The sequence below is a fragment of the Cydia amplana genome, chromosome 9, assembly GCF_948474715.1.
Source record: "Cydia amplana chromosome 9, ilCydAmpl1.1, whole genome shotgun sequence".
Classification (NCBI taxonomy): Eukaryota; Metazoa; Arthropoda; class Insecta; order Lepidoptera; family Tortricidae; genus Cydia; species Cydia amplana.
The window spans coordinates 15,070,256-15,094,658 of NC_086077.1; the positions used below are offsets into that span (position 1 = coordinate 15,070,256).

Below are 24,403 nucleotides of genomic sequence, written 5' to 3' on the forward strand. Positions count from 1 at the left end.
TGACTTTTCTGAAACAAACCGGATAGTCAAGTATTATATTCTTTGGTCAAGTTACAAGGTGGTTGATATGCTCGCAAGGACGTGCTATTTTTTAAAGAATGCATAAACACGTTTATGCGTTGTCAATGTCTCGCATCCAGGCCATAACTGTTAAAAAAAAAAAAGTTATCAATGTCAAAGTCAATGTCAACATTTTTTCTGTAATTCGATGTTACGTTACTTGTTTTTTTTTATGTTATAAATATGAGAAAATTCCGTTTATACACAAAATAAGACATCGTTCTTGAAATGTTATCGGACTCCAACTCCTTAGACCTGTATTGAAAGCGGTATCAATAAAAAACCGGTCTAAAATGACGAGTGCTACTATTCAGGTATACACCCACTTTGTTAATTGATTTTTTTCTTGCAAATTAACTATGTTTATGATTGATATCACTACTAAATGGGTCATATTTGTCTTCTATATCCTTGTTTGGTATGAATTGTGCAGGAGATCGAAGGGATAGACGACTATTGGGGTCCGGCGTTCCGTTCGGTGTACGAAGGTGACGGACATGAAGCGTTTGTGCAGCAACTTGACGAGCGCATCAAGCAGCATGACAAGGAGATCGAGAAACTATGCAACTTCCACTACCAGGTATTTCACTTTAGGTACAGCTATGTCCTCATTCATTGGACTCACTGAAGCCAGTTTTACCTAAGCTGTTTGTAGGTACTAAAATTAATCTTATTATTAGTCAGTTTCAAATTTGATTTGCAGGGCTTCATTGACTCAATCCGCGAGTTGCTCCAAGTCCGCTCTCATGCGGAAGAGCTGCATGCTGAGATATCTAATGTGGATGCCAATGTCAAGGAGACCACAGAAGGTATAAGCTAATAAATGATGGACAAAAGTAATTAAAGGAAAGAAAAATATTAGTTGTTATTACCCATAACCCAAACCAATGCAGCTATCTGTTAAGTCACAAGACAGCATCTTCCATCTATTTTACCCAGTAGTAGGTACTAAGTACTTGCCACCAAACGCTGGGTAGCCTCTATCCTCGTAAGACCCACCATAGAAAGTTTCCCTATTTTTAATTTGAACCTTGTTGTACAGTAGATTAGGGTGACTTTTGTTGGTTTTAGAAAACAATTAAACAAAAGAAATGCGACTTTATGTAGTTTTGGAAAGGTTCGAATTAGATTGAAACACAAGTCCAATAAGTACATTGTAATGCACATTGGGCCTTACTAGGCTATTGTGCAGTGTATTAGGCTAGAGGGCCTGTTGAACTATGATTATTTTATAACAGAAGTTGCTGGCTTTAAAGAAATACTTGGAAATATACTTGTGAAACTTGCACTCTATTATTTCATCTGTTTGATATCTGTGTCTATAATTCCAGGTCTCTGCTCGCGGGCCGAGGAGTTGATCAGGGCTCGGCGTGTGGAGCTGAACATTGCAGCAACGATTGAAAAGATGGAGCTCTGCCTCCCGCTGCTTACCACTTACTCCAAGTTAAAGACACAGGTTGAGGCTAAGAGGTAAAGAGTTTCTTACTACTTAAGCTTGAAGTTGGAGCGTTGAAGGGTGGTTGCAATATCATGCAAAAGTAATTATAGCGTCTATGAATGTCTAATGGCTATAGATTATTTATTAAACTTTTGAGAATGATTACTTCTCTTTAATGTTTTACTGAAAAGCACCCGTTTTTGCATTGTTAAACAATGATTTAGACAGTCCAATGTATTTGGTTTATTGAACAAAAATGACAGATTGGGTTACCTACCAAAACAGCAATCAAACTGTCATTTTAATATATGGGATATAAAAAAAGATTGGTTTCTACTACCACCGTATTTAACTAATTATGCTAATTACCCTTCAGATACTACCCAGCCCTGAAAACGCTCGAGCAACTAGAACACGTTCTACTACCACGCGTCGGGCCATACAAGTGGTGCGCGCAGATCGCGGCCGACATCCCTCGCTTGCGGCAAGCCATACGGGACGCGTCCATGGCCGACCTCAGAGGGTTCCTGGAGAACATACGCCGGCTCAGTCCGCAGGTACAACATATTACTATCTTGACCATCGGTATGATAGGCTAGATGACAAATTTTCATTTATGGTATCAATAAATCAGGTTTGTTTTTAGGATCAAATGTCTATATGGGACCCATTGCATTAAAGCAATACAAAAGTCAGAAATGATAGTCATATAGTCCGACAGTCATACTTCACTCGCGAAACGCCCCGAACAAATCGCTATGTGAACGTGACGTCAAGGTCACTGAGATCGCATCTTGAAGTATGAACAAAACAAGAAAATTGCATTTTTGACGGCGAAATATTGCGTTTATGTATATATGTAGTTGCTATACAATCTTTTTTTGGATAAAATGTGAGGAATCGAATGGTATCCTTACTTATTTCGTTTTTGAAAGTTAAAAAAAAACTTAAATTTTGAAACTTTCAGGTACTGTATTTTGTATTCACAATATTGTGATGAATTTCTCATTTGCTATCTATTTTACTAGATTTTGTTATAAAATTCAACAAATGTCATCATCCCTATTGTCCTATTGATCCCATGAGTCCCATCGGTCCTATTGCCTGCCCACACCTATCCTGCCAACCTGACGTGCTAGCATGAGTTGCGTTATCGCGCGCGACTTCATACATCCAGCGCGACTTCAAGTATGGACTCGCGCGCGAGAACGCAACTTATGCTAGACCGCCTGGTGTTGGTCTTAGCCTCCTCCCGTAGACTAGAACAGGGGTCACCAAATGGTGGACCGCGGTCCGCATCCGGACCGCCGACCTATTTTATGTTTTTGCTTATTTAATAAACTCAAGGAGAAACGGACCGCGAAGGTCATCCTATTTTAAGAACCGGACCCCTGAAAAAACTAATTGACCCGTGAACTAGAAAAACTAGACTTATTTGCAACTAGAAGCGGTATGCCATCATAAACAGAACTGATATTTTTGACAGAGTTCAGATATCCTCATCATTGTTTCGCTGTTTCTGCATGATGACGACATATTTTTTTGCAGGTTGGTGCGATGGCGTTGAAGCAAACTCAAGACATGCTCGGCAGAAGCTTGGCTACTATTGTAAAAACTAAGAAGGGTGAGTGAAAAATAATTAAAACTGCAGTATTTACAAAAAACAATTAATATTTTAACAAGCAGATACGTCTGCGAGCGATATTCCAATCAGTTTGTTGGTAACATTTTAATGTATCTATTTAAGTTTAAGGTGAATTTCGTATTTTATTTTTTATTTCGTATTGCGTGCATTTCGTAGTACGATTAGTAGCACGCATAATTCGAATGAACCGATGCCAGCGTCAGTGAAAGGCGCGCAAGTTCATTCGCCAGATTTAGTGCCATCTTTAAAATTAGATAAGCTTAAGGTGACGGTAGAGGTGGGTAAATTTTCAGATTCTGTCAATTTACCCCATTTCACACACAAGCGCACTTCACGCACACTACCTCACTTTACTGGGACAGGTCACTGACCCATCAAGTTTTTTTTAAGATAGCGTTTTGAGTTTAGTGGCCTCCTTTTAGGAAAAGCGTTCCATTGAAAGAAGAAAGAGAAACAATACATTTAATCTTGCTTTCCTTGTCTGTTCATGTCACACGTGACGTATTTAAATTCTAATAATTCATTTGGTTGTTGACAATTTTCTACATTATGGCTTTGTCGAGATACGCGTTTTCTAAAGTTAAACCGAATAAAACCAGATGTCATTAAGTCAGATGTAAAATTTTATTTACTACTCTATACGACTTTTCATAAGGCTCAAAATCAATTAAATGAGAATTTAAATAAATAAAGTTCCGGCAGGGTGCAAAATTTAATTAAGGCAGACAAAATAAAATTTGAAAATATATGGAAACAGTGTTGGCTAATGTACCCCTAATATCTTTACCGATTTACTTTTATGTGGTATATTCGCCTTTTGTTTCACTATTAAATTAATACAATTAAAATAAAAAATATTATACCGGTATTCCACCGGTATTATTTCAGTGCTGAAGCGATTATCTTCGATCGTAGCCTTGATAATGTAGGTGTTGATAGTTACTTACGGCGGTAGGAGCGGCAATGAACCCCGTGCAGAGTAGAACGTGAGGTGCGTTGGGATAAGTGCATATATCTACTTATAATTCTTTGGCTGGTTGGTAACCCTCTATATTTTATTTTTTGTTTTACTGTTATTAGGTTAAGGGAGTTTTAGGGAGTGAAAAAAAAATGATTTTCGTTTTATGCGCTCGCGTGATTGCCGATGGATTATAATTAGACAAAAGAACTATCCCTATGACACTTCCTCCAAGTCTTCTCCAATAATGTTTATACCGTATTTTAATTACCTACCTTAAATGTTACATTTCTAAATATTTTTTTGTGCTATACATACTTCAAAAAAATCGCTGGAGGCCTAGCGGTAAGAGCGTGCGAATTGCAATTCCGGCTCGTACCAATGAGTTTTTCGGAACTTATGTACGAAATATCATTTGATATTTACCAGTCGCTTTTCGGTGAAGGAAAACATCGTGAGAGAACCGGACTAATCCCAATAAGAGCCTAGTTTACCCCCTATGGGTTGGAAGGTCAGATGGCAGTCGCTTTCATAAAAATTAGTGCCCACGCCAATTTATGGGATTAATTGCCAAGCGGACCCCAGGCTCCCTTGAGCCGTGTCAAAATGCCGGGACAACGCGAGGAAGATGATGATGATGTGACACATACTTCCAAAAAAATCTACAAATATTTTACGTGACAACTGCTTATAAGTAAATATTATGTAGGTACACTTATAAAGTATAAAGTAGAAAATATCTTATAGGTACATAATATAAAAACCGATCATGTACGAGTAGGATTCACTATGGGTTCCACAGTTACACATTTTTATTGCATATTTTTTGTTTAAGACCAACTCACCTATTATAGGACATAGGTCTTCCATTAATCTTTTGGCGTTGAACTATTTTTTGTATATGTATTTATGTAATACAATTCTGAGTTAGGTTATGGTACATTTTTGCTCACCTACTTATAATTATGTATTATATCTGATATGTCACATGATACCAAAAATCGCCGCAAAGTTAAAAGTTCATTTATTTACGTTACTCATCTTCGGATCACCGACTTACTACTTCCTTACTTGACATATGTGTACTAAATTTCAATTGAACTAGTCCAGTAGGTACGGTGAAAATTGGCTTTAACAAAATGGCAGACACACGAGTGATCTTATAAGGGAGATTATTTTCCTTGAGTGAATGGTATGCATTTACCCCAATGCACCTCACGTTCCACGCGGCGCGGCGTAATCTGGCCCCTATTTCACCACGGTGACAGGTACGACAAAAACATCACTGTTATTGACGCCATAGGCATCCATGGACTACAGTTACCGCTAACACTGATTTAAACTTTCACGATTTTTACACATTATTAAATTGTACAACGGAACCGCAAAACGTTCAAGCGGATAAACAAGACCAAGTGCGGGTAGTTCGAAAAACTCGCGCGGTTAGAAGATGCTGATGTCAACTTAAGCCAGTCTTCTCCGAGACCACGGGGACAACGCCGTCCTCGAAACGTCGGAGGTAAATCTTAAAACTTAGATACGCGATTAAGTCCCGTTGTACAATTTAATAATACAGTTACCGCTTACCATCGGGCGGGCCGTATTCGTGTTTGCCACCGTCATTGTACCTATTATTAAAAAAAACTTTATTATATCGGATAAAACAGACATTTCTCTCGCGAAAAAATCTTGTGACAATTGTCACAAGATTTTTCAAAGAATTTTCGGTAAGTCTTGACAGGAAATGAGTTCTGTGTCGCAATTTCGATACAGTTGCCGTGTTTCTTGTGACAATTGTCATTAGCTTCGCAAAATAAGAATTTTTTAGTGGCAATATAATGGAGTTTATTTATTTATTAAAATGTTGGTGGCAAACAAGCACATCGCCCGTCCGATGGTAAGCGGTTACCGTAGCCTATGGAGGCCTGTGACGTCAGCAACAGTGATGTCGACAACTGTCGCACCTGTCACCGTGGTCGTGGTGAAATAGGGGCCAGTAAGTACCTAATAATCGCAGTGGTCTTAAGTGTCACAGACCCTACTGGCGCTTAAGTCCTTTATGACAATTTCTGCCTATTTTAAATTGTTCAAAAAAAAAAGAAACCGAATAATTATATCGGACTACCAAATTTTCACGAGAATCAGTTGAGAAATGTGATATGCAAAGGAGAAGAATTCGGACATACGAAAGCATTTTTGCCCAAGTTGAAACGGAGACCTTCGCCAACGCTCGGTCAATGATGGTTTAGGTACAGCTAGCTGCAGAGAAAAGGTACCACCCCTGCATACAATTATCTATCTGGTCGTACCTTTTCTCTGCAGCTGACTGTACACCTATAAAAATGGTTGTCCCTGCTGTAATTGTATACCGGTACCGTACTTTGTATATCAACCGGTATAGTTTTACCTTCAAAACGAACCGGTATTGATAAATAATAACGGTACCATACCGCTTATACCGTAAAGAAAGCATGATGCAGTCTCTGCTTTGCACAATTATTGTGTGGACAAAATTCTTATAATCACCGAAACATACATACCTACGCACATAATGTCATTGAAATAAAACATTGTTATTTTATAGTAAATTTATATAATACTCGATATATACACATAACAATAACCAGACCGCAGCGGTATTAGCCTGTAAGCTTCATCTCTTGTCTCCAAATCCGCAAAAACTAGTTAGTACTAAATGCTGGTCTTGCTGTTATTTTATTCTTGAAGATTATGGCTTGTTTCTTGATTATTGAGAACAGCACGTAATCGCACACATATAGACGGAACGAACGGCAACAAAGTAGGTGTAGACACTAAGACTTTCAGGTATTAAACGAATTACGCTTCGTATTAATAGGTAAGTAATATTTAAATGAATATATAATATTCTCTAACGTAAATACAAGATTACAATTGACATCAAATGTCATTGACGTACAGAAGTCATATACTTTTTTTAATGACGCAAAATTGATACCAGCATAATGAAAATCAATCCCAATCAGTAAAACGAGTCTTTAAACTTTTTTCATTTTAAGCGGGTTTTGAAGGAACAAGTTACTTAAATTCAATTGTAATCGTATTGTTTTAGGATAGTTTACTGCTGTTTTCGATCGTTACGACCTGTAAATAACAACAAATCAAATTTTAAATAAATTTATTTACCCTATTTTTTGAAATACAATTTATCTACTGGTATACATTTTCGTATGCGTATATGATGAAATGTCTAAATAATGTCAAAAACGAGCTACAACGAAGTACACGTCTGCTTCGATCCAAGGCCAGCGGCCATCTGACTCGAAGAAGAATTTTGAGTGATGTCGTCAATGTATGGAAATTGTACGAAAGTTTACATTTGGGATTGAATTTCTGTGTTGTATTTGTGAGTAAAAATATAAGTAGATAATAATTTGCTAGTTTAGTTATCTAGCTTTCAAAATCACACAACAACTCAATTACTGTTAAAGGCAAAACTGTAATGCGTGTTGCTCAAACGGAACTCCATATTTTGATTTTTGGATACTTTTAGTGTCGATTTGTAGAGAATTACAGCAAATAAAAAATATTATGCCGTGAAGAGCCGGTACACGGCTTCTTCGTGAACAAATTTACGTATAATTTAATGCAGTTATTAAACATTTCTTGAACAAATTGATTGCACAAAGTGAGCTCTAAATCGAAAACGTCATATACCGTCCCCTTAAGATCTTGTAACCATACTATGCCACAAAAAAATATTCATCGATTGATATGTGCAATATTAATAAATGCAATAGGGATGATGACACATGTTGAATTTTATAACAAAATCTAGAAAAATAGATAGCAAACGAGCAATTTATCACAATAATGTGGATATTAAAATAAAATATTGAAAAATTACAAAATTACAGGACCTGAAAGTTTCAAAATTTAAGTTTTTTTTTACTTCCAAAAACGATAAAAGTAAGGGTACCATTCGATTCCTTACATTTCACCAAAAAAAATATTGTATAGCAACTATATACATAAACGCAATATTTCACCGACAAAAACGCAATTTTCTTGTTTTGTCCATACTACAAGATGGGCGATGACGTCACGGCCTCTGGCCGTTTTGTATAGGGCGTTTCGCGAGTGAAGTGCGACTGTCGGACTTTGACTACAATTGCTGACTTTTGTGTTACTTTAATGCAGTGGGTCCCATATAGACATTTGATCCTAAAAACAAACCCGATCGATTGATACCATAAAAAAATTAGTCATGTAGCCTATTCTAAACAAAGTCAGCCGTGGCTCATTCCGCGATTTTCTCGCGTCGCTACAAGTACCTGCAAGTACATGCGGCTCACCAATTTTTGTGTCTAGCCATAGTAGTTGTCGCGCACCGCTATGGAACGGACGCCTGCTCGCGCTTACGCCACCTAGCGGTCATATTTGTCGTAATAGACACGTTTTGTTAGAGATCTTCTGTACCTAGTACTATTATTTATTCTGTGACAAAGTCCTATTGATTGCCTCTGTCTGCCAAAATTTTAATTCATTTGAATCAACTGAGGGTTACTTCCAGACATGGCGGTCCTCGGCATCGGCCGGGAGACCCTGGGCCCGCAGTGCGCGCACGAGCTGGTGGACTTCAGCCCGCTACACCGCTGCCTGCACATACACGGCGTGCTGGGCGCCAAGAACGACTTCATACAGTACTACAGGTCAGTGCCCGCACGAGCTGGTGGACTTCAGCCCGCTGCACCGCTGCCTGCACATACACGGCGTGCTGGGCGCCAAGAACGACTTCATACAGTACTACAGGTCAGTGCGCGCACGAGCTGCTGGACTTCAGCCCGCTGCACCGCTGCCTGCACATACACGGCGTGCTGGGCGCCAAGAACGACTTCATACAGTACTACAGGTCAGTGCCCGGACATACACGGCGTGCTGGGCGCCAAGAACGACTTCATACAGTACTACAGGTCAGTGCCCGCACATACACGGCGTGCTGGGCGCCAAGAACGACTTCATACAGTACTACAGGTCAGTGCCCGCACATACACGGCGTGCTAGGCGCCAAGAACTACTTCATACAGTACTACAGGTCAGTGCCCGCACATACACGGCGTGCTGGGCGCCAAGAACGACTTCATACAGTACTACAGGTCAGTGCCCGCACATACACGGCGTGCTGGGCGCCAAGAACGACTTCATACAGTACTACAGGTCACTACTCAAAACGCATGATAATACAAAATGACGACAATCAGACAAACAAAAAGAAGAAAAAAAAGTCATACTTACTATATTGAGTGGTGTATCATTTTATAGATATTTGTAAATCATCTTACCCCTTTATGTTACAAACCTCAATTAGCTAATTATCGTTTGTCATTATCTGTCATTTTGACTTATGTATTTGTAAGAAAGGGATAAAATATAATTTAACTAAATCAGGCCCGTAAAGTTTTATAAATAATAGAATAGAATAGAAATAATTTTATTCGTGAGCACAAACACAAAATAGAAACAGATATACGAGGGGTGTTCAAAATATTCTCGGTATGAGAATGAAAACAAACAAGTACGAAAAGTTTGATATTTTTATTTTTCAATATACTCCCCCCCTATGTTCATACACTTAAAAGATCGATCAATTATTTTTTTTAATCCTGCATAAAAATATTTTTTATCTTTGGTGTAAAAATGCTCCTCCACTGCCGCCTTCAATGCTTCATCATCGGAAAATTTATTTCCACGCAGATCCTTTTTAAGATTGGGGAACAAAAAGAAGTCGCTGGGGGCTAAGTCCGGACTATACGGTGGGTGAGTAACAGTTTCAAACCCACATTCAACAATAGCTGCCTTGGCAATATGAGCAGTATGGACGGGGGCGTTGTCATGCAGAAGCATAACACCTTTGGTTAACTTTCCTCGCCTCTTTTCTTTGATTGCATCCTTTAATTGACGTAGAATGTTAGCGTAGTACTGTCCTGTGATATTTACACCTTTTTCTTTATAATCGATCAGTAATACTCCTTCACAATCCCAAAATATCGTGGCCATGACCTTGCCAGCTGAAGGGATGACCTTGAACTTCTTGGGATGAGCTGAACCCTTAATGTGCCACTGCATGGACTCTTGTTTACTCTCTGGGTCATAATGATGAACCCAGGTTTCATCTCCAGTAACTATTCTTTGCAGCACCTCATCAGGATTTTCACCGCACAGGTCAATAAAATCGGAACAACAAGCTACACGCATGTCTTTTTGAAGCCGAGTCAGCATTCGCGGAACCCATCTTGCACTTACTTTTGACATATTAAGATGGTCATGGATAATATCATGTACGGTACCAATAGAGAGATTGGTTACTTGTGCTATAGATTTTACCTTCACTCGACCATCTTCCAATATAAGTTTTTCCACTTTATCAATATTTTCTTGTAAAGTAGCTACTACAGGCCGGCCAGGTCTAGGGTCGTCTTCAACACTCTCCCTTCCACGTTTAAACTCGCTTGACCACTTTTGAATGGTAGATAAAGAAGGAGCAGACTCACGGTAAACACAATCCATTTCCTCTTTTATGGTTTTTTGATTTTTACCCTGTTTTGTCAAGAATTTTATCACGCATCGATGTTCTAATTTAGTTAACATTGTCAATTCCCACATGATGTTCATGTTTGTTCAGCAATTGCAGAAAAACAAAAGAACATCTCGGTTCGAATTATACTTTTTTTTAATGTCAATGAATAAACCTTAGCGGCCAGTAACGAAAGAAATTTTAGAAGAGGTTGTAAGATATCAATACCGAGAATATTTTGAACGCCCCTCGTAACAGAGATATAACAAGAGATATAACAGAGAATACAAGGATAAAGTGCCACGAAATGGTCTCACGGGTCTCACCTCAGCATGTTGCTGGCGACTTCCAGCGCTGATCTAATGGAGGTTTAATGATTCTTTGATACTTAGTTAATTTTTAATGAACATTACGATCTATAACGCTAGATCGTAATGTTCATTCAAAATGGACAATTTAGCTAGGACCCTAAATGGCGTAACAGTCGCGGAGCGTGATGGTACAATAATTGATTTTCTCATTATCAATCTCAATTGGTACTTATGATTGTAAATTATGTCAACAGAGCTCAACGCAAGCAGCAAGCGCGTTTAGTGCTGATTCCTTCTGGTAACCTTCACGACAACATACAGAGCGTGAAGAACTACCTCAACGCAGTGCTGGGGTTCTTCATACTGGAGGAGCACCTGCTCAGCACTGGCGCGGGGCTGGTGTCCAAGGTATTATAGGGTATTTGACTACTAGTCCAACGCAAGCAGCAAGCGCGCCTAGTGCTTATCCCGTCGGGTAACCTTCACGACAACATACAGAGCGTGAAGAACTACCTCAACGCAGTGCTGGGGTTCTTCATACTGGAGGAGCACCTGCTCAGCACTGGCGCGGGGCTGGTGTCCAAGGTATTATTATAGGGTATTTGACTACTAGTCAAATCATTATCTTTTTTCGAACTGTCAAAACGATTTTGCTACTATGGAATTTATAATATGAAGCACTAAAATTACCTACTCTTTATAGTTTTATACGGATTTAAAAATAGAAATTGTGTCTAAAAATAACGGCTGTCTACGTTTTTCTATTAATCTTCTGATGCTTTATTTCTTGCATGGTGTAAAATAATTTATTTTAAATACAGTCAAATACTCTATTGTAAGGTTGACGAAATATAAAGTGAGCCGGTAACTCGAACAAGTTTGAACAAGATCGGCTCACTTCAGATTTCGTCAACTTTAACAGTAATTCTTGCTGGTATTATGGATACTGCTAACAAACACTATAGAGACCGTGTTTGGGTCTGCTAGCTTGCGGCCTAAGTTGATAACTTAAACTTGGTTGGCTGGCATGGCGAAACTATGGGGAGCGTGCACGAACTGTAGGGGGCAGCACGGGAGCCATCAGATTTTTGGCGCGTGGCGTAAATGTGAAGTTTATGCTTCCGATGTAGCCCACAAGATGGCACTACTGTGCACAAGAAAACGTACTAGAACGGTAGATGGCAGCACTTGCTTGGGCAATGTACATGTTTGTTTCCGATTCAGGCCACAAGATGGCAGACCCTCTAACGCGTACAATCTCTATAACTCCTATAAGGGTTCCCATTGAATTACGGAACCCAAAAAAAGCTTAGAATAATGTATTGTTTGCAGGATTGGCTTCTAGACACATGGAGTATGTCGGTGACCAAGGTGGCTTCGACCCTAAGGACAAATACATCGCTGATCACAGACCCGACCCTTATGCTGAGCATCAAGCATCAGATAGTGCTGTTCATTAACACGCTCAAGTGAGTATAGCTACCTCAGTTACACTTAGGTAACTCTCATTTAAACAGAGTAGGACTCCATTCATAAATAAACACCATTGACTTTCCACAATATACAGTATGCTATATTCATAAAGAAAAAATTGTTGACTGCTTAGTCAAATCAGTTTATTTTCTAGAACTGTCAAATAGAACGATAAATACAGATCAATGACATCACCGTCATGATACCTACTCTTTAAATATATAGTTCTTTCGGATTTGTTAAATAAAAATTTTGTCTAGTAGTAGTAACAATTACTTTTGGAAGCAAAATAATGTAAATAATCGTATATGATTCATAATTGTTTTATACTTACCGTGACTTATTTTTCAAAAGTGTTTGTTCAATAAAAAGACTACCGTGACTTATTTTTCAAAAGTGTTTGTTCAATAAAAGTCAAGATTTTTTATTTACCTTTTCTCTAATGCTAAAAAAAAAACGAATTATAAGGGAACTATAGGGTGCCTAATATGAATATGAATCTTTACTCAATTGTAAATTTGTAGATGCTACGGGCTGCCCGCGGATCCGCTCCCACTACTCCTCCAGGAGATGGCGGAGCACTACACGGAGGTGCTGATGCAGCGGTGGGTGGTTGTATTCAGGGATATACTCGACAACGCCACCTTTCTTCCCATCGAGGTAAACATAGTGTCACTTGCAGCCTGAATATTTGTAGATGCTACGGACTGCCCGCGGACCCGCTTCTGCTACAGGAGATGGCGGAGCACTACACGGAGGTGCTGATGCAGCGGTGGGTGGTTGTATTCAGGGATATACTCGACAACGCCACCTTTCTTCCCATCGAGGTAAACATAGTGTCACTTGCAGCCTGAATATTTGTAGATGCTACGGACTGCCCGCGGACCCGCTTCTGCTACAGGAGATGGCGGAGCACTACACGGAGGTGCTGATGCAGCGGTGGGTGGTCGTGTTCAGGGATATACTCGACAACGCCACCTTTCTTCCCATCGAGGTAAACATAGTGTCACTTGCAGCCTGAATATTTGTAGATGCTACGGTCTGCCCGCGGACCCGCTACCGCTTCTGCTACAGGAGATGGCTGAGCACTACACGGAGGTGCTGATGCAGCGGTTGGTTATCGTGTTCAGGGACATACTCGACAACGCTACCTTCTTACCTATTGAGGTGAGCGTACTGTAATTTCTCACATTATTTATTAGGGCACTGGGCACTTCCTTTTGTTTTATTGTTTCTGACTATCTATACAAAGCGTTTGTTAGAAACAAACATACAAGCTTTCATGATACAATAGGTCCCAAGTGGTCAATAAAGTTTGCCGCCAGAGGGCGTAAGTTCCTTTTTATTTATCAACTGTCATTGTGGCTGCTACTTTCTAAGTTTGTAAGTGTGAGAGTGATGCATGACACAATAAAGGATCATGTTTGATATTTATTTTATTTTATTTTGATAGGTACAATAACATAATGCAGGCAAACAACATTGTCATTGTGTTGTTGTGTGTGTATGTCTGTTAGTGTAAGTTGGTTAATAGGTAAATAAACCATACCTAAACAAAATTTCAAGCAAAATATTGTTCGTGCGACGCTGTAATAATCCATGGTTAATCCGTGTAACTTACGCTAGGTAACTTTCAAATGCATGCTATGATTTCACACTAATTTGCTCATATGTCGCCATATTAGTTTGATACCTAATTGATTTTTAACCAGGTGGCCGATCAAGAGCAATACGACGGTGTAATGGACACATTCCCTTACGACGGGGAAGAATTAGAAGCTCAGGGGTTCCCTAGGAAGTAAGTACCAGAAAATTGTGAATGAAACTAGTTTCATAGGCCTAAGGCCTAGGCGGTAGGCGAAAGCAACACTACCGGTCAAAAGTTTAAGTTAACCCGTTGTTTTCGGTAACAAATGAGATAACATAAGATAATATTTTATTGTCAATTGTGTAAAAAAGTATAACATGTTATAAATATAAAGGTACCAACAATTATGCCCATTTCGAGCGTATAAGTACTTTGGTGCGATATTTTTTTGCAGTTCGGATGTCGAAATTTGTTACCCAATGATCCGTTGTTGTTCTATTAAAATATATTAATCTGTGTTCAGATGTGAATTCGATGTCAAGAGATTTTGTTAAAATATACTAGTACGTCACAAGCATGTTAATCTTTAATTCAGATTTTCATCAAACGGTTATAGTTGGTTGCGTCTTATGGTCAAAATATTTCAACTTTCTATTTAGTAGTCACATTTTGTATTTAAGTGGTAGAGTCTGTGCGGAAAGAGAAGAGTCGTGGAATGTATGGGGCCCAATACATGCCACGACTCTTCTCTTTCCGAACAGACTATAGTACTGACCTGCAATGTAGTTTGATGTAAATTATTAGTACATTATTGTCGAGGTTCGGAAGTAGCTACTTGCAGGCTGAGGATTCGTTTTAAACGGACGACCTTGGGAGTCCGTTTAATTGAATCCGAAGCCAGGAAGTAGCCTTCCAGCCGAGTTATATATAGTGCTTTTCTCAAAAATGGTGCAAGAAATAGAAATATTTTACAGAAGCAACGTTCTAATTTTCACAGAAAAAAGTAAAACCATTAAAAAGATTTGCTTGCCGCCTTTAAAAAAAAAGAAGTGTATTTTTCTGCTGAAAATACGCCAACGTATTTGAGACACCTAAATAGTCGCGGTACCAACATTATAATAATAAGTGCTGATCATCTGTTTGGCTGTTTAATGGACCTATGCCTTCATTTGATATGGCCATTTAAAGGTTTTAAAAGTTTGGAACTCGTTAAATAATGGAATTTGTATGCAACATTGCAGTCCCGAAATCGAGACTGCAATGTTTTTAACTTTTAAATTTTTTGAATGACCATAAACTACGCACTTCGAGACCTATTTTTTAACCGGCAACGTCGACTTTGCCGTTCATTTTTGAAAAAGGTACGTTAACATATCCACTGGTTCCAGGTTCCCATTCTCGTCGATAGTCCCCGCGGTGTACGTGCAAGTGAAGGAGTTCATATACGCGTGGCTCAAGTACTCGGCCGGCCTCGGCCTCGGCGGGGGCCGACGCGCGGCCGCGGCGAGGCATTCGGCCTCGCTGCTGTTGAGCAGATCCTTTACGGGCTGTCTGTCAGCGTTGTTCCGGCATCCACTGCCACTGATGCAACTTGTCCAGGTAAGCATCAGTCTGCTGCAGAGATAACTGACCCCCCTGCATAGAAATCAGTTTGCAGGGAGAAGGTCAGCTTCTAACTAATTATACAAAGGAATGTAATTTATAAACCACTGTTTTCAAATCTTTCTCATGCGATAACGAAAAAAAAATCATGAAACAGACACCTACTGCTTGTACTGATATTTCGTGACCCTCTAATAGCCAATTTAGACTCTCGCGCGAGCCACGAGACGAGCCGCGAGCCGCGCTACGAGACGCGAGTCCACCGCTTACACTCGCGTTCGGCTTGTCATTCGGTTATAAACCTTATACCGTTCCGTTAGTGTTTAATAGTACATTATTGTCGAGGTTCGGAAGTAGCTACTTGCAGGCTGAGGATTCGTTTTAAACGGACGACCTTGGGAGTCCGTTTAATTGAATCCGAAGCCAGCAAGTAGCCTTCCAGCCGAGTCATATATAGTGCTTTTCTCAAAAATGGTGCAAGAAATAGAAATATTTTACAGAACTTACAGAAGCAACGTTCTAATTTTCACAGAAAAAATACAACCATTAAAAAAATTTGCTTGCCGCCTTTAAAAAAAAAAAAGAAGTGTATTTTTCTGCTGAAAATACGCCAACCTATTTGAGACACCTAAATAGTCGCGGTACCAACATTAAGCCTGTAACAGACTATCGCACCGCACCGCGACCTTGGAGCGTCGCACCCATAAGTGAGAGCGAGGAAGAGATATCTGTTTCTCGCTCTCACTTATGGGTGCGACGCTCCAAAGTCGCAGTGCGGTGCGATAGTCTGTTATAGGCTTTATAATAATAAGTGCTGATCATCTGTTTGGCTGTTTATGGGACCTATGCCTTCATTTGATATGGCCATTTAAAGTTTTAAAAAGTTTGGAACTCGTTAAATAATGGAATTTGTATGCGACATTGCAGTCCCGAAATCGAGACTGCAATGTTTTTAACTTTTTAATTCTTTGAATGACCATAAACTACGCACTTCGCGACCTATTTTTTAACCGGCAACGTCGACTTTGCCGTCCATTTTTGAGAAAATTATATTAGCTCGACGAGCTTGCGAGCCACGAGACGAGCCGCGAGCCCACCGCTTACACTCGCGTCTCGTGGCGCGGCTCGCGGCTCGTCTCGTGGCTCGCGCGAGAGTTTAGACCGGCTATAATAGAAGTAAGCTACATGTTTAACACTGTGTACACTCATTTTACTTATTTTTCGTACTATTTCATTGAGGACGCCATTTTATTTTCAGATAATCGTAGATACCCACTACCTGGAAGACGCGACCATATGTCTCTACGAGTTTATAAGCAACATCACCGGTTCAGAACTGGTCACTACACAGGTAATCTATTTTATTATAGGATCTTCATTGCCCTCTTTGTCAGATTTACTAGACAATTATTCAGGATTTACTGTGAAACTTGGGAGACTTTCCGAGTTTCTTACATAATAAATTGACAGATATATTTCGGTCATCCTCAAAAAATATGTCTGCTAATTTTCGCAACCCATACAAAATATATGAAAAGAGACGTGGCAATTAGACGCAACCTGAGACATATTCTGAGAGAATGACCCCTTTAGAAAATAAATAACTAACCATTGCGGTTCTAAGATCCGAAAGTGAATTTAGTTTTCTAATCCCAAGCACCATAATTAAACACGTAGACCGTTATCTAATAAACGCGTTATTCTATTTATACCTAGTCTTTGTCATTAGTTTCCTATCGAACGACCTCAAATTACTGTAGACGATTCACTTACCCACAAGAGGGTATTTTCCTACTAGTCAAATCAGTTACTTTTTTAGAACTGTCAAAACGATTTGCTAATATGGAATTTATATGAAGCACTAGCATACTAATCTTATAGTTTTATACGGGTTTTAAAATATAAATTGTGTCTAAAAATAACTGCTGTCTACGTTTTTCTATTAATGATCTGGTGCTTTATTTCATGCATGGTGTGAAATAATTTATTTTGAATACAGTAATATACCCTATCTATTGTGTTGCAGGCGGCAGGCAGCATGTTCCAAGCGGCGCGCGACGACGCAGAGAAACAAATCTGCGACAACCTCGAAAAGAAAGTCGACGAGTTCCTCGACCTCGAGAACTACGACTGGTTGCTGGTCGAACCGACCGGACAGGCCTCGGCTTTTGTTACCGACATGCTGAGCTACCTGTCCGGGGTACTGACTTCTTTGGAACAGTTGCCAGAACGTGCCAGGTTAGTACAAACACTTATAGAGTGTTGATGAGTTAGATTTTGAGGACTACCACTGGTTGCTGGTCGAACCGACCGGACAGGCCTCGGCTTTTGTTACCGACATGCTGAGCTACCTGTCTGAGGTACTGACTTCTTTGGAACAGTTGCCAGAACGTGCCAGGTTAGTACAAACACTTGTAGAGTGTTGATGAGTTAGACCTTGAGAACTACGACTGGTTGCTGGTCGAACCGACCGGACAGGCCTCGGCTTTTGTTACCGACATGCTGAGCTACCTGTCCGGGGTACTGATTTCTTTGGAACAGTTGCCAGAACGTGCCAGGTTAGTACAAACACTTGTAGAGTGTTGATAGTTAGACCTTGAGAACTACGACTGGTTGCTGGTCGAACCGACCGGACAGGCCTCGGCTTTCGTCACGGACATGCTCAGCTACCTGTCCGGGGTACTGACTTCTTTGGAACAGTTGCCAGAACGTGCCAGGTTAGTACAAACACTTGTAGAGTGTTGATGAGTTAGACCTTGAGAACTACGACTGGTTGCTGGTCGAACCGACCGGACAGGCCTCGGCTTTTGTTACCGACATGCTGAGCTACCTGTCCGGGGTACTGACTTCTTTGGAACAGTTGCCAGAACGTGCCAGGTTAGTACAAACACTTGTAGAGTGTTGATGAGTTAGACCTTGAGAACTACGACTGGTTGCTGGTCGAACCGACCGGACAGGCCTCGGCTTTTGTTACCGACATGCTGAGCTACCTGTTCGGGGTACTGAAGTCAGTACAAAACTACCAGTACAACAACTTGTAAGAACAAGTTTGACCTTGAAAACTATGGCTACTGGTCTGTCTGGTCATTGACATTACATGCACTAAAAATAGTACTAGTTGAGCGGTGTCACTCACGAATTCGAGCCAATCGTGTAGTCTAACGCAACTAGTTGCGACCAATCGCGCCAAAGCGCCCGCGTGATGCGAACTCATCAACCAATCGCGTTGTAGCGCTGTCACACCGCTGTACTGGCCCCATTCTTATTGCCAGTAAGGCCAGTCCTGAGATATACAGGGTGGATTTTCTTTTTGGGTCAGTGAGGGCAGCTACCAGATCCCGTGCTGCTACGAGAAAACGGTCTAAGAAGACCTTCCCTCGATTTCAAATTAATGAAGATTGGCTTTTACAGATTTTGGAAAAGACATACAGGGTGCAAGAAAAAGGTCATTTTTGACAAACTTTTTTTTTGATGCCAATCGATCCCATTCCTATTAAGGATCAAAAGCTTGTATGGAACCAAAAAAAAATTTCCGGCTAGAAAAGCCACTAATCGAGGAAAACTTTTCCCATACAATTTGTATAAAAATGAAAACTTTTATTTTTCACATGCCGTTTTTGTATGCCAATCGATTCCATTCCTATCCAGTATCATAAGTTTCCTAGGGGTCAACTTACGGTAATGTACTAAAAAGCCACAAATTAATAAAAACTTTTTCCATACATTTACTATGGGGAAAATGTGAAATGTTATTCTCAATTTTCTATCTCGCCCATCAGTCCTACAGCAATGTCTTCATACAGTATTATGGTCCTTAAATGTAACAGGACTGATTGGCCAGATAGAAAAATGTGAATTAAATTTCACATGTTCTCCATAGTAAATGTATGGAAAAAGTTTTCTTTAATTTGTGGCTTTTTAGTACATTACCGTAAGTTGACCCCAAAGAAACTATTGATACTGGATAGGAATGGAATCGATTGGCATACAAAAATAGCATGTGAAAAATAAAAGTTTTCATTTTCATACAAATTGTATGGGAAAAGTTTTCCTCGATTTGTGGCTTTTCTAGCCGGAAATTTTTTTTTGGTTCCATACAAGCTTTTGATCCTTAATAGGAATGGGATCGATTGGCATCAAAAAAAAAGTTTGTCAAAAATGACTTTTTTCTCGCACCCTGTATGTTTTTTCCAAAATCTGTAAAAGCCAATCTTCATTAATTTGAAATCGAGGGAAGGTCTTCTTAGACCGTTTTCTCGTAGCAGCACGGGATCTGGTAGCTGCCCTCACTGACCCAAAAAGAAAATCCACCCTTTATTTACGTCAATGCTACTTTTTAGGGTTCCGTACCCAAAGGGTAAAAACGGGACCCTATTACTAAGACTCCGCTGTCCGTCCGTCCGTCCGTCCGTCTGTCACCAGGCTGTATCTCACGAACCGTAATAGCTAGACAGTTGAAATTTTCACAGATGATGTATTTCTGTTGCCGCTATAACAACAAATACTAAAAACAGAATGAAATAAAGATTTAAGTGGGGCTCCCATACAACAAACGTGATTTTTGACCGAAGTTAAGCAACGTCGGGCGGGATCAGTACTTGGATGGGTGACCGTTTTTTTGCTCGTTTTGCTCTATTTTTTGTTGATGGTGCGGAACCCTCCTTGCGCGTGTCCGACTCGCACTTGGCCGGTTTTTTCAGATTTCATTCTCATTTCTTTATATTAACAAAATCGTCTCACTTACAGAGTGGCAGCGGTCCGCGCAGCGACCAACCGCATCGCGACCCGCCTCCGCAACCTGCTGCTCGACCCGGCCGTGAAGCAGGTCTCGTCCGGAGCCCTGCACCAGCTCGACCTGGACGTCATACAGTGCGAGCAGTTCGCGGCCGCCGAGCCTGTGCCCGGACTCCGGGAAGGGGAGCTACTGGAGCAGTTTACTAGTCTACGGTAAGTTAATAAGGGTGAAAATTGCTCAATTTGCGTCTACTCGCGCTCGAGCGGCGACCAGCGGAATATCCGGACATCCTAAAGCTTTGGATTCCTCCGAAAACGGTGCCGTCATATAGCGGCCGCAAAAGACGGCCGTCTTTACGGTGACGACATGTGGAAAGTACCACGGCGTCAGCCACTAAGGTCAAAGCGGCAAATTTGAAAAATGTGCCATAGAAAATTTGAGTTTCGCGCCTTTTTCTACTGACAAGATCTGTTTCACCATCTATAATTTACTTGGAGGATGAAATATCATCAGAAGAGGAAAATAATCGTAGTACGGAATCATTTATTCAAATCTCGTGTCATTTATTCAAAATGGCGTCACCGACCCGGCCGTGAGGCAGGTCTCGTCCGGAGCCCTGCACCAGCTCGACCTGGACGTCATACAGTGCGAGCAGTTCGCGGCCGCCGAGCCTGTGCCCGGACTCCGGGAAGGGGAGCTACTGGAGCAGTTTACTAGTCTACGGTAAGCTAATAAGGGTGAAAATTGCCAACCGCATCGCGACCCGCCTCCGCAACCTGCTGCTCGACCCGGCCGTGAAGTAGATCTCGTCCGGAGCCCTGCACCAGCTCGACCTGGACGTCATACAGTGCGAGCAGTTCGCGGCCGGCGAGCCTGTGCCCGGACTCCGGGAAGGGGAGCTACTGGAGCAGTTTATTAGTCTACGGTAAGCTAATAAGGGTGAAAATTGCTCAATTTGCGTCTACTCTCGCTCGAGCGGCGACCAGCGGAATATCCGGACATCCTTACTTAACAAATGCAGATGTATGTGAGCCAAGAGTGTGTGTTAAGTACAAAGAACGACTGAAAAACATACAAACGAACTTGCAAGGGACTTGGTAAACACCAATGACAATCCGAGTAGGCTGAAAAGGTGGCAAATACTGCGGCTAGACCAGAGGCACTAAGTGGCACTAGAACTAGAAGACAAATTTTATCAAAGTCAAGAGAGAGTATTTAATGGAATACCTCTCAAAACCCTCAAAAAAGACATAACATCTGATTATGGCTAAAACAGCCGAGTGCAGATAAAAAGAGAGAAAAAAAAATGTGAGCCAGTGTCAATGCATATGTGCCATGCCATTATATAACTATTGTGCGCCTTTGTAGGATCTAAAACCGTATAATTTGTGCCCAAAGCATTACAGTAGCCGTGTAAACGTTTATAATGCTTAGTCCTAACTAACTTAAAATGCGAATACGATACAAAAATGCTGTAATATTGGCCATTATTTTGCTTCTGTGTGTTACTTGGGCATTGCTCAAATACGTTGGACGCTGGACTCAACACTGTACGTGCCGCTTGTCGCTGACCACTAAGGCCGTGATGAGCTTACTTAATAGTTGCCTAGGTTGTAGAAGGTTTCTGCTCATGTCGAGGTAAAGTCTATTTTTTTATTCGGTTGACTAAAATGACATTTCATAGTATGAAATGACACATGATGTTCATACTAAGAAATGTCATTTTAGTCTACCGAATAAAAAAATAGACTTTAGTTAAGACGAAGCATTATATAAGATCCCAGCTAACCTAACCTTTCATGTGTGTGGTGGTCAAAAATCAATCGGTTGTGCTGTAAGAAGCAGAAAAAATCGTTTTTGTAACGAATTTCAAAAGAATAACTACTAGTGCTCGACATGCTAATGCCCAATAGCCTGCCTAATACTGCCTGCTGTCACCTCTTTTGACAAATGACAATGACTTAAGTTTCAAGATGACATGAACTGGGACCGCGTCGAGCACCAGTACGTTTACTTTATTAATAGCAATTAATAGTTAGTTAATTAAAACGTTCATAGTATTTTATGCAACCGTTGTTTAAGAGAGGTCAAAAAAGGCGAGTGGCGTGAGTAACAATTTGAGGCGAAGCCGAAAATTGTTAATAAAGACGCCACGAGTATTTTTTGACTCAGTTAAACAACGTTGCATACAATATTTTTTCTACGACCAAGCACTTACTTTGAAATAAAATTGTAAATTTAACAAATATTTTTAATTCAAAAAGTAGCAAAAATGGAGTGTACGGGCGGGAAAAGAATGAATGAATGAATGAAATTAAAAAAAAAACATGTCTATGATTCACTTATTTGTCAGAGATGACATTAAAAATAAGGTTGGCAACACTGTATTTCATTCAATATTTTTTAAGTGGTCATTACACGAAGTATCGTAAAATCGCCAAAAAGATACTGCGTGTATGCACAAATTCTTTTTTGGGGAATAGACTAAAGACTTGTCTTGACAACTATAACATAGGGGTTTAAAGGTGTGTGCACGACCCTTTAAATGACAAATAAAAGTACGGGAGTAGAAAAAATACTTTTCAATAGTTAATATCATACACAAACAGTTGTCGTAAACAAAACCCAGTCTAGCGGAGCTGTAGTCCAATTAGGAGTGCCACAAGGTTCTATTTTGGGTCCATTCCTGTTTTTGGTTTATATAAATGATTTGCCATGTATAGTAGACAATCTTTGTGAAATAGTTCTTTTTGCTGATGACACATCATTACTTTTTAAGGTTGATCGGAAATCTACCGATTACAGTGTAATTAACAGCACACTCGTTAATGTACTTAACTGGTTTACTATGAACAATTTGCTTCTTAATGCCTACTTGAATAAACTATCTTTTATCTTTTTTTAAACGTTATTTCCAGCCAACTCCTCGACCTGATCGGCGGGTGGGACTGGTCGTCCTACCTCCACGACATCAACATGGACGGCAACAAGTACAACCTCGTGACGCCCCGAGACGCCGCCACGCTCCTTGAAAAGCTCAGGGAGGCAGAGTCGAAGTCTTCCGTCTTTGCTGTCTTGAAGAAGAACGAGAGGGACAGGAGGAAGCTACTCGACACCGTTTTGAAACAGTTGAAACAATTGCAAAATCAGGATGGCTAGGTATACCTTATCAGCTATAGTAGAGATGGGCCGAATATGGACTTTGCCGAATACGACGATTTCGGTCATACCGAACCGAATATTCGGTTGAGCTAAAACTGCCTAAAACGAGTTCATGCAGGTCCGCGGTCGGCACTCAACGTGTTTTTGACCATTCTCCTCCCGACCGACCGGAAATGTTTTTTGAAAGAAACGTTTCATACCTGATCGCGAAGTGCATCCGCGCTACCTAACGCCCTTAAAAAAAATGTTTATTCGGTAAATATTCGGCAGTTCAAACCAAGGATGTTGCGGATGCCGATTTTGCGGATTTTTAAAGGCTCACATCCGCGGATGCGAATGTCAAGATAGGTACATAAAAAACGTCAAATATTACATTTTGGTAATGTTTATTTCAAAAAACCGGCCTACATTAAGTCCCACTCACGCTTGACTGCTCATTTCTAATAGGTTTTTTTGGCTAATGACTAAATTACCTAGCAGTCTAGCACTTACGCCGATGCTAAGACGTTCCTGTACCGACCTATTCCACATCCGCATCCGCATTAAACTCCGCATCGATTTTATGCGGATGTGGATGTTGAAAATAATGCGGAAGTTCCGCGGTTGCGGATATTCGCAACATCCCTGGTTCAAACCGGACTATTCGGCCGAATACGAACATTGAAAAATACGCCGAATATCGAATATTTGGCCCATCTCTAAGCTATAGCAAAGGTGGTGATTAACAGTGTAGCCTTAAGAAAAATTCGTGCCTCGACTTTGATAGCTGAAGTAGTCATATCACTGTACGTGTACAGCCTCATACATTATTAATGCGGTAACCGTTTGTCAAAAATTACCACAAAATATATGGCGACGTGTAGCGCCATTTAGGGGCA

The 24,403-nt window shown here is 40.5% G+C and overlaps 1 protein-coding gene across 1 annotated transcript; it reads left to right on the plus strand.

The window, feature by feature from the left end:
- Positions 1-212: 212 nt before the first annotated feature.
- On the plus strand, positions 213-23,522 carry LOC134651215 (exocyst complex component 6). The gene is made up of 16 exons (XM_063506285.1): positions 213-374; positions 494-640; positions 764-869; positions 1,392-1,530; positions 1,875-2,055; positions 3,047-3,122; positions 8,654-8,792; positions 11,220-11,373; positions 12,298-12,434; positions 12,963-13,098; positions 14,151-14,236; positions 15,415-15,625; positions 16,887-16,979; positions 17,655-17,866; positions 20,375-20,575; positions 23,282-23,522. The coding sequence occupies exons 1-16, from the start codon at positions 354-356 to the stop codon at positions 23,520-23,522; spliced, it is 2,280 nt and encodes a 759-aa protein (XP_063362355.1). The 5' UTR covers positions 213-353.
- The last annotated feature ends 881 nt before the right edge of the window (positions 23,523-24,403 follow it).